Below are 18,243 nucleotides of genomic sequence, written 5' to 3'. Positions count from 1 at the left end.
TACTGTTGACCTTTGCACAACATAGGTTTGAACTGTGTAGGGCCAGTTATATAGGGCTTTTTTTTTCCCCATAAGCACAGTACAGTACTGCAAATGTTTTTCTCTTCCTTTCCACTTTCTTAATATCACTTTCTTTTCTCTAGCTTACTTTATTGTAAGAATACAGCATATAATACATATCATATGTAAAATGTGTGTTAATTGACTATTTATGTTCCTGGCAAGGGTTCTGGTCAACAGTAGGCTCTTAGTAGTTAAGTTATGGGTGAGTCAAAAGTTATACATGGATTTTCAACTGGCGTGAAACTGGGTTATAACCGTTAACCCCTGCAGTGTTCAAGGGTCAACTTTGTTTCCCCTTCTACTTATCTTCAACATATATCACTTTCCCTAAAATACTTTTAAAAATTCGTTTATTAATTTCTTTTTGATTAAAACAATTTCCCTTAAAAATTGTTTTTGCCTCTTTTTTTGTTTTTTTTTTTTTAAAAATTTTTTTTTTCAACGTTTATTTATTTTTGGGATAGAGAGAGACAGAGCATGAACGGGGGAGGGGCAGAGAGAGAGGGAGACACAGAATCGGAAACAGGCTCCAGGCTCTGAGCCATCAGCCCAGAGCCCGACGCGGGGCTCGAACTCACGGACCGCGAGATCGTGACCTGGCTGAAGTCGAACGCTTAACCAACTGCGCCACCCAGGCGCCCCGCCTCTTTTTTTGTTTTTTTAACCTTCTGGTTCTCTTAAGGTGTTGTCTTTTGTGCTTGCTTCATCTTGTGCCCCTTCTCTTTTAGTCTTTACCCCTCAAAGTTTTTAAAGAACTTCTCTTTCTTTAATTCTGTATCTCTTCATATTTTTTAAAAGGCCAATTTTGGGGGCACGTGGGTGGCTCAGTCTGTCAAGCGACCAACTCTTGGTTTCGTCTCAGGTCGTGATCTCACGGTTTTGTGAGTTCGAGCCCTGCGTCGGGCTCTGCGCTGACACCATGGGGCCTGCTTGGGGTTCTCTGTCTCCCTCTCTCTGTCTGTCCCTCCCCTGCTCATGCTGTCTTGGTCTCTCTCAAAAATAAATAAACAAAATAAAATTAATTAAAAAAATAAATAATAAATAGAAATAAAAGGCCAATTTGGAACATTTCCATTTTTCATTATTATGAAAATAATTGTTCATAGCAGTAGATTGCCAAGAAATGATTAAAATATACTTACTAATACATATTTTTCATATTTCAAGGTGGAAATTTTATTCAGTAACTACTAACAAATCCTATGATCAGCAACTTCTTCAGTGGGTTTGTTGCACAAGCATTCAATAATAATTCACTGATTTTAAAAGTGACTTAAGGGCCAGGCTCCTGCATGGCTCAGTCGGTTAAGTGTCCAAATTCAGCTCAGGTCATTATCTCACAGTCCCTGAGTTCGAGCCCCATATCGGGCTCTCTGCTGTCAGTACAGAGTCCACTTCAGATCCTCTGTCTCCCTCTTTCTCTTCCCCTCCCTGGCTTGCATTCCCTTTGTCTCTTTCTCAAAAATATATAAACATTAAAATTTTTTTTTAATAAATAAAAGTGACTGAGTTCTTTTATCCCACTATTTATAAATTTTGACTTGTATAGGATCTAGAGCTATGTAAAATCTATAAATTGATTGTTTGTCTGGTTATTCATTCATTCCAGGTCTTTTACCAGGACATGGGAGGCAAAAATTAATAAAAATAATTTTTGCCATCCAGCAACTTAGAGTTAAAGGGGAAAGATTGAGCAAGTAACCAGGATTATAGTAGAATGTGACAGGTGTTTTGATAAAGATATCATAGTGTCAAAGGAGCACATAGAAATTTGAGTAGTGGGGCCAGGGTAGGAAGCAGGAAAACCAATAGGTGTGGGATCAGTGGTGATACAGGCATTTACAAAATAATTATATTGCACTTTACAGTGGAAAATTTCCATACTCTTACACATTCACCATCTCATATGAAACACAACCATGTGGTTCTCTTGTCCATACTTTATGTATGAAGAAACTCTGCTTCAGAAGAAAAGTTGACTCTCCAGGATCTTACGGCTGATAGTTTGCTGTTTTGGCACATTAAACCATTTTAGAGGAATAAATGACTACTACTTTCTGCAATGATAATAGTGAAACTATTAATTAATGATATGGTAAATCAGTCAACACATCAGAAAAGACACACATAAATAGTACAATGAATAGTTCAAGGTCAAATGGAGTTTTCTAAAAATCAATTGACCAATAATATGTATCTCTGTCCATTCTATAAGTCAACGTAATTAAATATCATTAACACTAGCATCCATATAGCCCCACCCTTTCATTCTGTCTCTTCTCCAATATCCACGGATAAAAGTTAGCACTCTCCCAAACAAGAAGCCTCTCATTATTAGCTTTACACTGCCCTCCTTTTTGTTTTACGTGGGATTAAAGGAAAAAAACATTTTTTTTGCAACAGCAAAAGTTACTTTTCAGAAAATAAGAAGGAACGCTAAAATGCCTTAAGTAATTTAAAATTTAACACTATTAGTGACAATTATTAATCCCATAATTGCTGCTGCCCTTTTTCATTCTTTTAAGGTGAGTCTCTAAGGCAAGGGCATTACCATAAAGGACTTATTTAGCTTAACATGAAAAAATTGGAAGAAACATGTAAATCGTTTTCATTTTAATTTAACCGTCAGTTATGTGCTTAAGGATTGAATGTTATTTGTCCTTTGTGAGGGTACAAATTTGGCTTCTGATCATGCCTTAGATTGCTGGTTCCTAGTACAAACATAAGCTGCTTCAGGGGAACTTGAAGGCAGAGTGAATCATAACATCTTATTTCAAAATGTCACTGTTTTTTAGCTCTTAGAAATGCTAAGGCAGTAAGGATAAATGTGCTATTTTCAGAAAAGAGAGGTGTCTGTACTTCTGCATTATTGCAACATTTATTCCCAAGATCGTGGATGAGTTTTCAGAAAAATTTTAACTTAATATGAAAAGACATTGAGGCCAATTAGAAACAGCACTTGTTAATATGCATGGTCTGCAAACAAGTGTAACCCTTTATTGACAACATCGACGATTTGAAAGACTTTTGAGCTTTCCAAAAGTTCTGAGTTACAAACTACTGCACCCAGCTTTTTACTAATTGAAAATAGATCACTGCCTATTCTCTTGGACATCAGTGGTAATTGCTGCCTATAGAGTTTGCTAGAGTTTGGAAAGCTGAACTTCAATTTCTATAACATCTGCCACAAAGTCGGCAATGCTGTATAATAATGCAGTTAGAAAACACAACATATAACCATCGTGTCAACAGCTATATTACAGGAAATTATAGTATAGAATTAGGAAATGATGCATGATGTTAATATCTCTATATCTAAAAATATAGTACACATTTATGTGCATAGTATAATTGGTGCTCTTCATTGAAATATTTGTGGTTTCATATATTTGCTATATTGTGTCTGGGGTCTTGCACAAAATTTTCCTTCTGCCTCGTATGAGCTCTTCTCGTTATTCAGCCCCTTCATCTGGCTAATCAAGTCTTTAAGACTAAGATTAAAAATAATTTCCTCAAGTTTTAATTCCTCTACTTTGTCTTTTCGATCACATGTATACAGTGGCTCTAACAGCTTCTAGCACATGAGAGTTGTCAATACATGCTTGTTGAATAAATGGAACACTAGGAGCCCTTTCCCCGTATTTTTTTACTGTAGCACCGTGGGCTTGCTGATGTCGAGTAACATTTGTTTTATATTCTCATAACTGTTTTCTCAAGGTAAACTTTTTACGGTAGGATTTGTTCTTACTACAGTAGTTCTTTTATGTTAGGGATTGTTCACCTCTTTGTCCCCACACCTAGCACAGTATGTGGCATGCGATAAGTGCTTACTAAATACTTGTGGAATAAATAATGGGTGAAGTTTTATTAGTCCCTTAGGTTCAGATATGCCTTGGCCATTCCTATCAAGCTCCCATTCTTCTATGCGTTCTTCTTAAGAGGGTGCTGTCTATGTTAGGATTATTGTTTAATTTCAGTTGAAAGGTGGGAAGAAAGAGCATTCTCGTGGAAGTAGGGGTCTCATGAAACTTTCTTTGGAAGAAATTCATACCAGAGGCCTTAGACGTAAAAGATTTGTGAATAAGTATATTCTATGGAAAAATACAAGTCTATATGCATTTTACATAAGGATTTGTAAGAGATGAATAGAAAATACTGATTTAAATAAGACAAGCATGGAGTGCCTGGGTGGCTCAGTCGGATGACCGTCTGACTCTTGATTTTGGGTCAGGTCATGGTCTCACATTTTGTGAGTTCAAGCCCCACATCAGGCTCTGTGCTGACAGATCCTCCTCCCCACCCCCCCCACCCCCAACTGTTTGCATGCACGCTCTCTCTCTCTCAAAATAAATAAACACTTAAATAAGAGAAGCCTGGTATAGTGAAAGATGCTATTGAATTCAGGAGCGTGGGCCTAGTCCTAGCTCTGTCTCTAGTATATTCCCTCTCACTGAGAATATTTCCTTAGCTGGAAAATAACTAAAGGAGCAACAAGAGCCTTCATCCCTAATAGTCATAATCCCATGCCAAATGGTAAACTGTAATCATGTCAGTCTTTATTTTCTCTTTCTCTGAGTTTATAATATATTTTATAATTCACATTTAAAACATTTTTCATCTCAAGTGTGGTTATATTAAGATTCATGATAGGGGCGCCTGGGTGGCTCAGTCGGTTAAGCGGCCGACTTCAGCTCAGGTCACGATCTCGCGGTCCGTGAGTTCGAGCCCCGTGTCGGGCTCTGGGCTGATGGCTCAGAGCCTGGAGCCTGCTTCCGAGTCTGTGTCTCCCTGTCTCTCTGCCCCTCCCCTGTTCATGCTCTGTCTCTCTCTCTCTGTCTCAAAAATAAATAAAACGTTAAAAAAAAATTAAAAAAAAATAAAAAAAAAGATTCATGATAAGTGAAACCACATTTCAGGAAATACATTTTCTTTCTTCTCTTCTCTTCCCTTCCCTTTTCTTTTCTTTTCTTCTCTTCTCTTCTCTTTTCTTTTCTTTTCTTTTCTTTTCTTTCCATCTGGCATAATTTCCACGTATTCTGCTCTTTCCCTCCTCCGCACCCCGCTGGGTGCCTTGTATCCCTTTTCTTCTCTGTTTTTCAAGCGATTTTGCATTTGGGTAATTTTTATTTACTTCCGGGTGATTATCAAAATATTATATTGTTAGAGAGACTTGATATTTAAAATGCCACTTCTTTTAAATTTAGAGAAGGATGACGGAAGTTGACAGCTTTCTGCTTTGAAAGGGATTTTATTTCATTAGCGCCCCCAGCAGGGGGAAGGAGGAAAGGTCAGCATTTCAACAGCCCCAGGTTAGAAATGGGGAACCTGAGACTGACATATTGAATCAAGCCTCTTGATTGGTGCCATCTATTCTGACCCTAAGATCAGAGATCCTGACATTTTGTTCTTTGTTTTGTGCATTCGGCCCTATGCCAAATTTGTAATGCTCTATGCAGTGTTTGTTTCCTCTGTATTTTCCTCCGGTGGTCTTTTTACTTCATGCTCCTCATTCATCAGTGCCACCAATGTCAGTGATTTATGAACGGTAGCTACAGCAAAACTCCAGTCTGTGTGGCCTTTGAAACGAATGATGTTGTGTGGGTTTCTCCTCTTCTATGGTATAGGTATTGAAAAGGACCTGACACTGTGGGAAGAAGCAAGCCTGTTCAAGAAAGCCCTGTAGCCTACACAGTGCTTTGGTTACATCTGACCATCAAGAAAACCCTCAGTCATTAGCAGGTCTTAGCATAAGACTGCAAGTGTCCAGATGAATTGGGAAAACCATTGCAGTCTAGCTCCAAGGAAACAAATAGCCTGTTCAGCGAGTGCCCGGGGGCGGCCCTGGAGCGCCTCACTCTTAGCCCTCAGATGTTCAGAGGCCGGCCAGGCAGGTCTCCAACGCTGGCCCCTCCAGAAAGCAGATCTTTACCAACTGCAGTTTGCCTCGCTATCTTCTTACCCCGGGCAACCCAGGCGACGGGGAAGGGATTACTAGTACACAAAGGAGTAGTTCTGTCACAAGGAAGAGACAAATTGGAAGATCCCGCTGTATTCCCTCTCCACGAATTATCCAAATAAAGGGAGATAGTATAGCAAATCCAACTAGAAAAAGCAGTTTATCTGAAGAAAATTTCCAGCCTCCTCCATATGCTTTGAGTTAAATTCCTCACAGTTTGGGGGTTTTATATGGATTTGATTTTTCCTAATAGTTTATATTTTAGCTTAAGTAAATATAACTGTCCTATCTCTTTGGCTGTCATATCCGTTGAAAATCCCACAAGCTTGGAAGCATTTGGAAACAGTTAAACTACAGCATACTAATTTTTCACTAGTGGAAACCATGATTTGGGGGGGGAAAATATTATACATCTGTGATTTCTAAGTGCTTAAGGAAACCAGTACTTTATTTCTAGCTTAACTTTTGTTTTGAAATGAGCATTCTTTTTTTTTTTTTTTTTAACTCGCTCAAAGTGCTTTGGAGTATACATCATAAGTTTTAAAAAATAAGGTACATTTAATTTTTTTATGTTTTAAACTTTTCATTTCAGTGAGGGAAAGGAATGTCAGAGTTGAATCTGGTTCCAGCAGAGCTTTGCCCATACCTAGCCACTTGAACTTAAGCATTTCCCTGAGCCCCTCAGGCTTTAGTTTCTTTATTCATCAGATTCGCAGAGGATGTCTTGCCCTCTGGTTGTAGTAGAAAACCAATTAAATGAGATAATATATAGAGAATCTTTGAAGTGTTAAAAAGAATGTCCTCCAAAAGTTAGGAACAAATGTAAGCTTTATTCACACGTATTTAGTTATCCTTTAAACACACATGTTCTCCTAGAATTAATAATTTCATGATATCTCAGGATTTATTTCCAAATGTCTCTGGCCATGTAGTATAAAAAATATAACTTATCCAAACTAATGAGTTGTTTGACAATTTTGACCACCAATGTTTAGATGAATTTGGGATGTATGTTTAATTTGATGTTAAATTTCTATGATTTAAATCTCAGTGATTACGAGTGCCTGATAAAGGTCTCATGAAAAGCACAAATAATGGAGAATTTACTAATAATGTACAAGCAAGGTGAGAAAGAAAGGCTGCATATAAACACTGGGAAAAGACAGGTTAATGAGCTATACTCTCTCCATAAAATATTTTGAAGTCCATGTGTTAGATCTTCATACAGATTTATAGAATACAGAATTAGTGACCTTTTTCTTAAACTAACATATTTATAAAATTAGTAACAAAATTTTACGGATCTCATTTAGCATTCTGTCCTAAGTTTTAGTTAGCTATTCCAGGTGGTTATTCATTTATGTGACTTAAAATCCACTTAAAAGAAATATTGTTGCCTTGAAAAAATGATCTCCTTCCGAGGAGAAAGTCACCAGACTGACAACCCCAATCAGCATGGTGGGAGCATAGTAACGATTTGGTGTTATTCCCAGGTTTCAATACTCTTCATGATTCATCTTCTGTCGTTCTTTCTTTCTCCTTCCCCTGACTTTTTCAACTTCTATTCCTCTTTGCCTCTAGGGAGAAGCCTCCAGTGGAGGACAGTCACTGAAAAACTACCTGGAAGAAGTGAGTTTTAAGTTAGCCTTGTAACATAGTCTGAAATCAGTCTATCATATAGGACGAATTTCGCTTGGGTTTTCTCGATCTGCTCTACAGTTTCCAGTCTGGGGTACACCCAGTCACACTGGTCATGCCCAACAAAACAGGATGATAAATAATATTTCATCAAAATGTTGTTTTTTTCCTTGTTGATAGAGGGATACCTTATAATAATTTAGTCATCCTGAAAATGATATGTACAACTGCACAGGCCTAGGGCTATCATATATTTTACTCACAAACATTTGTTGATATCCTAAAAAATGAGAAACACGTGCACAAAATAATAAGACATGATCATTGCTCTTATGAAAAGAACAATCTGTACCAAAATTGGTGTTCATTCCTGTGATGAATGTTCATCAAAGACATTACTTGTACAAGCCATTAAGCAAAGTGCTGTCTTGACAAATAAGATATATGGTAGATTTTTGTTGGAAAACCATTTAGATGTCTGGATTTAGTTTGGAGATATCCAAGCATGCTCTGTGTCACAGGACATGTCTTTGGACTTTCTACAAATGGTATTTGGGAACTTGCTGATAAACCCGTGGATAGAATTCACAAGACTTGATCTGAAGCCAAACCACAGTGGTCACTAAATTAGCTATCTGAATCTGTTGTAGGTGAAGGGGACCGGGAAATAATCTGGTGATGATGTCAAAGAAGCACCAAATATTTGGTTTGAATATTGCTCCTCAGAAAGATAGAATATCTTTATCTCTAAATATTTTATTCTTGCGCGCATGCATCCATTTAAGATCCAGTTTGAGTGGCCTACTGAATGTGCCACTCAAAACTTCCTCAGAACAGTGTACCCATACTTAAATTCACACTTGCTTCCAAATACCACTCGGAGAGGAAAATGAGAGTATATAGCACCCCTTTAAGTCCCTAACATCTCTGGTTTGCAAGCTTGGAGCTGATTGAAGTTTTGCCAAAGTCACCTGGAGAAGAGATAACGAAAGGAGAAGACCAGGTTGGTTGTCTGGGTTCAGGTTAGAAAAATCAAAATATATGGTGCAAAAAATCGGAGGGTTAGAGTACCAACTTTAAATTTCAGTTTAATGAATTTGATGCAGAGATTGACTAGAATACATTAAAGCCATTAATATTGCCAAAGAGAGGTAGACACTGTTTTCGGTGTGTACCCAAGTAGAATTTCTCTTTAGGATTCTGTGGTTGCTAAAGCTCTTGGCTCAGCATTCCCTACTTGGTGGTGGCCTAGTTGGTGGGCCTGGGATGGTGGGCCACCTCTACAAGAGGGGTGCCTGATACCCTTTGTAATGTGTCCTGCACCAGTCTAGCGCTGTTGGAGGAAGAAGAAAACTGAGGTGCCAGTACAGGAAATGGGCCGCATACAAGATGATGGAACTTTAATTTGTGCAGTTCTCATCTGAGAAAAAGATCCTTATGTGCAATCTAAGCATACATGTTCTACACGATTATAAATGCTTAATGTGATAACAAGGTTGAGGATTTGTGCCATTTTGTTGGAGGTTCTGGCAGGGCATTGCTTCTCATTGTGGTCCTCTGACTAGCAACACAGACAACACCTGGGGGCTTGTAAGATATGCAAAATCACACCAGATCCAAAGAATCAAAATCTGTATTCTAACAAGATCCTCATGTGATTTGAAGCACCCTAGAGTTTGAGAAACACTGCCCTAAAGTGTGCTTTCCATGTTATTTCTAGAGAGTAACTACATACATCATGCAAACCCTTCAATTTTGTATAATATGGGTAAAGAGGAAAATTTTATTAATACATTTATGAGTTTTGTTTATTCATTTACTCTCAAGAACAATATTTTTGGTTGACTAGGGCTATAAAATCTCCCCAGCTTATGAGATTCGTTACCGATTCTCAGTTTGAATTTATAAGTATGTTTATGCCATAAGCATTTTTTTAGGAGCTCAGTATCACGTAGCTTTTTTGTGTTTTGTTTTTGTTTTGTTTTTTTGTTTTTATTTTTAGAGAGGGAGAGAGAGAGGGAGAGAGAAAGAGTGCAAGCAGAGGAGAGGGACAGAGGAAGAGAGAGAGAATCCCAAGCAGACTACATGCTCAGCACAGAACCCAATGTGGGGTTCAATCCTAAAACCCTGGGATCATCACCTGAGCTGAAATCAAGAGTTGGACATTCAACCAACTTGTCACCAGGTGCTCTGACATAGTGGTTTCATCTAATATTGTTTTATATTTAGATTTAAGCTCTTTTTTAAACCAACATGTGATCATTCTTTACAATAAAACTCTAAGTGTGATCTTTAAAAAATTTTTTTTTAATCTTTCATTTATTTTTGAGAGAGAGACAGAGTGTGAGCAGGGGAGGAGCAGAGAGAGAGGGAGTCACAGAATCTGAAGCAGGCTCTAGGCCCCGAGCTGTCAGCACAGAGCGGGGCTGGAACTCACGAACCGTGAGATCGTGACCTGAGCCGAAGTTGGACGCTCAACCGACTGAGCCACCCAGGTGCCCCATCTAAGTATGATCTTAATTAGCGAGCTCTTAACTTATTACTAGTTCGTTTCTTTTTGCAGATATTAATTCATTTGGTCTCTAGGAAATATATACTCAAATTCTTCTCCATGGAGAGCATGTTGAGAATGTGAGCCATAAAATGATAATTTTTTTCTCTCACGTCTACTCTTTTTTCACGTTTGTTCTCTTTCTGCTTCTTAGTAGAGTCACAAACGATAAGGAACAATTTTTATAAATGTTAGAAGCATTGAAGTTAAAACTGGGCTAGCAAACATTTGCTTTTATGTAGTATATACACTAAAACTTGAATAAACCACAGTGTTTACATTTTTAAATATATCTAACATTTCTTGTTAAAGTTTGGACAACTTTTTGCAGATCAAAGTCTGCTTTTTTTCAATTTAGTCTTATAATTAGACAAAATTATAACCACATGACACTAAGTCAATATTGTTTAGACCTAAATCGAACTAAAGAGACAATACGGTCTCTTCTACAAGCAAAATTAAAATGGAATTTCCATTCAACATTTTTTGTTGTTTAATATATTATTTTTCCAGAGTAGGATTTGCATTTTTGAGCAAATATAAAATGAGATATTTTTAAATAGTCTACTTTTCCTAATCTTCAAAATCATTCTTATGGTCAAAATTTTTAAAGAAATTATGTGTTCTTCACTTGTAAAACACTTGGTAACTCAGGTAGGAATAAGAATTTCAAGTCACAGAAATTTCAGTTTTGAAATAATACTAACAGCTATTCAAAAAATGTATAGAATTTGAAACAACTTATCAAAATCAACTGCTTCCAAAGCTTGATTGTCACACTTTTTACAGAAAAGCTAATGTGTTTAAAACATCACATTCCCCCTATGTGTTCACTCTTATGTGGATCCTGAGAAACTTAACAGGAACCCATGGGGGAGGGGAAGGAAAAAAAAAAAAGAGGTTAGAGTGGGAGAGAGCCAAAGCATAAGAGACTCTTAAAAACTGAGAACAAACTGAGGGTTGATGGGGGGTGGGAGGGAGGGGAGGGTGGGTGAGGGGTATTGAGGAGGGCACCTGTTGGGAGGAGCACTGGGTGTTGTATGGAAACCAATTTGACAATAAATTTCATATATTTAAATAAATAAATAAATAAATAAATAAATAAATAAATAAATAAATAAATAAAAAACATCATATTTCCCATATGAATAATTGGAAAGTAGCATAGTGCACTGCTTACAAATCCCCTAATCATGAGAGATTTATTAATTTAAATGTATATGCATCAGAAAAGTATTGTCAACCTAAATGGGTGAGAAGCTATAAAGAACTAAAGACTGAAGTTAATGATTTTTTGAAACTTTGTAAAGAGCAATTTAGAGCAGCTCCTCACGTCTGCAGGAAGCTAGCTGGTGAAGGCCGGAGGCAACACACACAGGAGTGTGAACTAACTCAAGGTGTCAAATGGCAGATTGGCAATTGCTAAGGGTGTCAGACAGGAAAAAAAGCATGTAGAGCAGGCAGGCCCTTTTCCAAATCTGTGGAGGTTGGTTTTGCCAGCTCTGCGATCTGAACCGGAAAGGAGGCCGATTCTATGCAACACAGTATCTTAAAATCACTTCTCATGCCTATTTTGGCCCGTCTTGTTCTCTGAGTTGTACTATTGCGTGATGGCGACTGTCATGAAGTTCCAACTACACTTCTGTGGAAAGTGCATGCCCTTATCCTGTCATAGATAAGATACAATTTACTTTTTATCATGCACAGGGATTCACTTTTCAAAAACCAATATTTGGGGCGCCTGGGTGGCGCAGTCGGTTAAGCGTCCGACTTCAGCCAGGTCAGGTCACGATCTCACGGTCTGTGAGTTCTAGCCCTGCGTCGGGCTCTGGGCTGATGGCTCAGAGCCTGGAGCCTGTTTCCGATTCTGTGTCTCCCTCTCTCTCTGCCCCTCCCCCTTTCATGCTCTGTCTCTCTCTGTCCCAAAAATAAATAAACGTTGAAAAAAAAAAAAAAACCAATATTATTACTTGTGACATAGTTTCATTCACTTAAGAAAGGAGGAAACAATTTTTTTCAAGGAAACCCTATTTTGTCTTTGACATTCATTTAGAACTGATACATTTTGTTAAAGGATAACTTGTTTTTGTTTTTTATTTTTTTAATTTTTTTCAATATATGAAATTTATTGCCAAATTGGTTTCCATACAACACCCAGTGCTCATCCCAAAAGGTGCCCTCCTCAATACCCATCTCCCACCCCTCTTCAACCCTCAGTTTGTTCTCAGTTTTTAAGAGTCTCCTATACTTTGGCTCCCTCCCTCTCTAGCCTCTTTTTTTTTTTCCTTTCCCCTCCTCCATGGGTTTCTGTTAAGTTTCTCAGGATCCACATAAGAGTGAAAACATATGGTATCTGTCTTTCTCTGTATGGCTTATTTCACTTAGCATCACACTCTCCAGTTCCATCCACGTTGCTACAATGTTTTTTTTTTTTTTTTTTTTAAGTCTTAATCCTGGTTTTCATACAGGTATAAAATGAACATATATCAAAGACTTACTCAATTCATTAATTAGTAAGGGGACCAGTAAAGTGTTACAACCAGTTCAAAGGACGGTTAAACCCTTAGATATACAGTCAAATAGGAAATGCTGAAGTTATAAAGAGATGGAAAAACTGGGAAAACTGACCAATATCTGTAGGGTACCAACCAATCACGTTCAAATGGATACAATGTATGGGCTAGAATCATTTGCAGTACTGGCAATTTCTATAAACAATGTCCATGAAAAGTCCATGAAAGACTCAGAACCTCCACAGAATCAGGAACTAGAAGGACATGCTAGGAAAAAATGATTTATTTTCCATTGTCTGTACTCAGTAATCTCTCCTCCATTTCAAAACCTTGCAATTTTATCCCATAATTTCCTTGCAGAGAAATGTCACCAAATGGCATGAATTAGGACATAAAATGGAGCGCGGTCCCAGTGCACAGTGTAGTATAGCAAGTTTGTCACATAAATTTATTTTAGCCCCTTGCATCTATTTTGTAATGTTTTTCACAATACACCGTATTTTTCTAACTTCATCATTGCTTTTTTCTGTTTTCTTTTCCCAAATTCTATGAGTTCAAACTTATAGCTTCCTAAACTTATTACTTCCCTCTTCTTAGGTTTTAATTGACCTTTTACAATTCCCAAAAGAAATGGGCTGTAAAAGTATAATTTACTAAAAAATCATGGATCTCAGTCTGAGAATACAAGACATTTCATTAACAAATACGAAAAGAAAGGTACTTTCAAACTTTACTGCCATACCTTGGTGATATTGTGGGTTCAGGTCCAGACCACTACAGTAAAGCAAATATTGCAATAAAGCTGGTCAATGAATTTTTGCTTCCACAATGCATATAAAAATTTTGTTTACGCTGTATTGTCTATAAAATGTGCAATATGATTATATCTTTTAAAAGTATACACTTTAATTTAAAAATATTTTATTGCTCAAAAATGCTAACCATTACTTGAGCTTTCAGCAAGTCATAGTCACTGATCACAGATCTCCATAACAAATAAAATATTAATGAACAAGTTTGAAATATTGAGAGAATTAGCAAAATGTGACAGACATAAAGTGAGCAAATGCTGTTGGGGAAACGGCACTGATAGACTTGTTGCACACAGGCTTACCACAAACCTTCCATTTGTGAAAAACACAATTATCTGGGAAGCACAATAAAATGAGGTATGCTTGTATTAATTTACGTATGTAAGTTATAAATGGAGAAATTTGTTTCAATGGAAGTGTAGAATTAATTCTGCGTCAGAGAGAGCAGTCTATTAAATGTACCTGAAGAGGAGGGTAATTCTGTTTCACTTTACATGCAACATGCTTCCGGGATTTTTATTTTATGTGGATCCTATGGTTATAGAAGGAAAAATGAAAGCGATTAATCCTTTTTGGAAGATAGAAGCTGATGTTTTGTGCATTGTTTTCATATTTATCCAAAGGAAGAGGGATATTCAGTTGTCTCAGGATTGGAGTATCCAATGGGGAAAGTTTAAGCAAAAGAGCATTTTTTTTTTCTCTAAACATACTGAACTTCCATGGCCACAGATGACATAAATCACTGATTGATTGCATTTAGAGAATCCAAAAATAGGCTATCCATGTGGAATAATACTACTGCTGAAGTTTATAAAGCACTTCCTCTGTTGGCAGATACAATGATATGCTGACATACGGCTGGCAGCCGGTTTCCATGTGATGCATATCACTATTCCTCAGCACTCCTAGTCCCTGGGTGTTTACATACTTACGGTGGAAGTGTTTTAGAAAAAGGATGAATGGCATTTCTTCTAAAAGCAACCCCAGAACTTGCTCTTGGGTGTATGAAACAGTTTGTACTATGGTTGAGACATAGTTTAATATTCCTCTAGAAAAATTGTTGAACAAGTTGGCACAGAACATATCAGCTCCTGTTTTTAGAAATGTTCAAGATTTCAGCTTCTTGTCCCCCTCAAAAAGTCTGATGGGTTTTAGTTTGAACATACATAGTATTTCCTGTTGACATGGATAAAGCAAACAGGTGCATTAATATTATTAAACCCTATTTTAGGGAAAACCAAAGTAAAACCTTTAAATGATCTATTAATAGTAATGTTTGTACTATCTCTATGATTCCAAAAACTTACCATTTTAGAGTTCTTCCCAAACTACATGTTTTACTGAGCTAATGTTCCATTTTTACTTTATATAATTTACAATAAACAAAGGATAACTGAATGTTTATTATCTTTTCAGGAGTAAAGCCATTAAATCTGGAAACCAATCATTAGGATTGCTTAATATTCTGAACTATTATGGGAAAAAGTAACACAATTGACTTATTAGCTATGTCTTTTCTTATGAAAGCAGGTTTTAGTATTTGGGACCAAAAGGTAAATAACCAAAATGCTTTTTTAACTAAAAATATTTTTTCATGGTCACTTTAAAATTTTATGTTTTAAATGAGTAAGATTTAGCCATTTTGATTTTACCTTACAAAGCCAAAAGGGTATTTTTCATAGTTCTTTCTTAAACATCAGAGATTGTGTGTTCTATTTTTGGTAATTTGCAGGGATGTGAGTTCCCTCTCTATTACACAAAAATTTCTGAAATTATATTTCTGCTGTCCTGTATAGTGTTATGGGGTTTTAAATCCAAGACTTTTTTTTTTTTTTTTTGCATTTATGCTGTTTCTTAAGGTATGGCCCTGCAAAACCAGATACAATAATTGAGAAAATTGAACAAAAAATAAGTTAAATTCCAAAAATAAACACTAATTTACACCTAAAATGTATATTTCAGGATTAACTATCTTTATTTTTTTCTTTGCCAGCTTTCCTTACAGTAGTTCATCTAGTGCCTCTCACAATCTGCTGGCTGTCTAAAGAATCTAGACCCAGCAATTTACCACTTGTGAAATAATAGAGGTCATCTTATCTAGTATTTTCATCTACTCCATTCCATCCAAAGAAGAGAAGTGACATGTTCTAAATTAACTATGGTAAAAGACTGTGACTCTCAACCCTGAGGCAAGGACTTTTCAGTGCAAAGCCCATCTCTTCTATTATAGCAATATAAGTTTTGTTTTTATTTTTCCCAGTTTTATTGAGAAGTAATTGACATGCATCCTGTTTAAGTTTAAGGCATACAGCGTGATGGCTTGATTTATATATATTATGAAATGATGACCGCAATAGGTTGAGTTAACATCCATCATCTCATATAGATGCAATAAAAAGAAAGAAAATATTCTCCTTCTGATAACAACTCTTAGGACCTACTGTCTGGAATTTAAGTTTTAATCTGATTAACAGACTATTTTCAAGTTGTTGGTACTAAAAAAAAAAAGGTGCTTTTATTTTAAGATTGAAAATCACTTAAAAAAGTTATTTTGCTTATTTTAATTTTTAAATAAACCTTTTTATTTTAGAGCAGTTTTAGGTTCACAGAATTGTTGACAAGGTAGTTCAGAGGGTTCCTATGTACCTCTCACCCAGTTTTAATTGTCATTAATACCTTATATTAATATATTTGTCACAATTAATAAACCAATACTGATACATTATTAGTAACTAAATCCATACTTTACTCAAATTCCCTCAGTTTTTGTCAAATGTCTTTTTTCTATTCCAAGATCCCATCTAAGATATCATATTACATTTAGTAGTGATATCTTTAGGCTTTTCTTGGTTGTGACAATTTCTCAGACTTTCCTTGTGTTTGATGATGGTAAGAGTTTTAAAGAGTACTGGTCATATATTTTGTTGATTGTTTCTCAGTTGAGATTTGTGTGATATTTTTCTCATGGTTACACTGAGATGATGTGTTTGAGAAGGAAAACCATAGAGGTCAAATTCCATTTCATCACCTCCTATCAAGGGTATATACATACTATGAATTATTGCTATTGATATTCACCTTAATCACTTGTCTGTAGATAGTGTTGGCCAGGTTTCTCCACTGTAAAGTTAGTCTTTTGGCCCTCCTTTCCATATTGCACTCTGGTAGAAAGTCACTACCCATAGCATGCGCTTACAGATTAGGAAGTTATTCTCCACCTCCTTAAGAGCAGAGTATCCATATAGATTATTTGAAATCCTTTTGCATGGTATATTTATCTATTCTTACCTATTAATTTATTTAGTCAAACATTTATTTTTGTCGGAATGGATTCATAGATATTTATTTTATATTGCATAATAACCCAATGCTATCTTATTTATTTTGTGGTATAAATTGTCCTAGATTCTGCCATTAATAGATTTTTCACTTGGCTCCTTTATCCCTTTGATATATTCCCATTATTGTGTGTGTGCGTACATGTGTGAACACTTTCTTGCTTTCTGGCACCACAAGATGCTTCAGGCTTATCTTGTATCTTTCCTGCCTCAGTCCTAGAATCAGTCATTCCTTCAAGAATTCTGGTTCTTTCATTAGAGAATGGTATTAGGAACCAAGATATGGGTGGTAGCTGTGTTCTTTGCTATTGGGATGTCATCGCTTCTAAGCCCTCTCAGCTGCCAGAGTAGGGAGATATATGTGTCTGTAGTAACCCATGTATATATCAATATTCATAAATATTTCGATATTTGGCCTTCTGTATATGTAGTGAGCTCAACATGAGTTCATGCTGACGTCTCCAACTCTAATAATACATTATACATGGATCAGTCTAGCCTTGCTTTCTATAAACTGCCACTTCAGCAGTGAGAAATTTGGCTCCCAGCATCTGTTATCCATTTGCTTCATTGTCCAATTCCAGAATATATGTAGCTTTAGATTTGTTAACCTATATGTACATGGAAAACAACTTTATCAGTTAGTATACAGTATTTGTGAACAGTTCTTTTTGGTTTTGGTTTTACAGACTCCATTCATTTTCAAAGTTACTTAGGTTAGCACCTTATTCCATCACCCCCTTCAGTTACATTTCATACATCTGTAATGCATCTAGATGCTTTGTTAGTGTTTTGCTTTCCATCTTGGGATCTTCCAACCTCTAATTGATTTTTTGTAGCTGTGCACTGAAGAAAGTTCTCAGACAGACTAAGCGGACGTGCAAGGTGCCTCTGCCAGCGAAATAACAGTAGCAGCAAACTGTACATAGTCTTTATTTCATGTTCGCCAGGTATAAACATCAAAGAGTGTCAATGCATGGGAGGAAAACACAAAGAGCCTCCAGACATAGACCAAGTACACATCTGGTGTTTACGGGAAAGCAGGTAGGGAAGATGTGCAGTTTCAATGACGGCTAGGCAATTACAATGGTCTGTTCCCTGATTGGCTCCTGGGAGATCATGGGGCTCTGTTCTCATAGTGCTATTGCATTCAACAGCCTTGAGACCAGAACATTGCTGATGTTTCAACAATTACCCCATTCCCTCTCCCAGGGCTTGCAATACACTCTGTAGAAATAACTCCACAATATTTTTTTTCATTTGCATACCCTAAGTTTTACTCTATTGTGTGAAGTTCTATAGGTTTTGACAAATGCTAGTGTCTTGTATTTATCATTATAATATCAGAATAGTTTCACTTCTTTAAAATATC

The 18,243-nt window shown here is 36.6% G+C and overlaps 1 protein-coding gene across 6 annotated transcripts in view; it reads left to right on the top strand.

The window, feature by feature from the left end:
* Window positions 1-18,243, top strand: part of CF2H8orf34 (chromosome F2 C8orf34 homolog) — a 413,316-nt gene that overhangs the window by 363,470 nt on the left and 31,603 nt on the right. For 4 of the 6 annotated variants that reach the window (XM_086696037.1, XM_086696035.1, XM_086696033.1 and 1 more), the window contains one exon: window positions 7,601-7,648. The exons of the other annotated variants lie outside the window; for them this stretch is intronic. In XM_086696037.1, coding sequence (XP_086552163.1) covers window positions 7,601-7,648 — 48 coding nt within the window. The remainder of the gene's footprint in view (window positions 1-7,600; window positions 7,649-18,243) is intronic. 6 annotated transcript variants of the gene reach the window in all.

This window comes from Puma concolor, chromosome F2 (genome assembly GCF_028749965.1).
Source record: "Puma concolor isolate L17-30 chromosome F2, mPumCon1.1.hap2, whole genome shotgun sequence".
NCBI lineage: Eukaryota > Metazoa > Chordata > Mammalia > Carnivora > Felidae > Puma > Puma concolor.
This window is presented reverse-complemented; position numbering and strand designations above follow the sequence as displayed.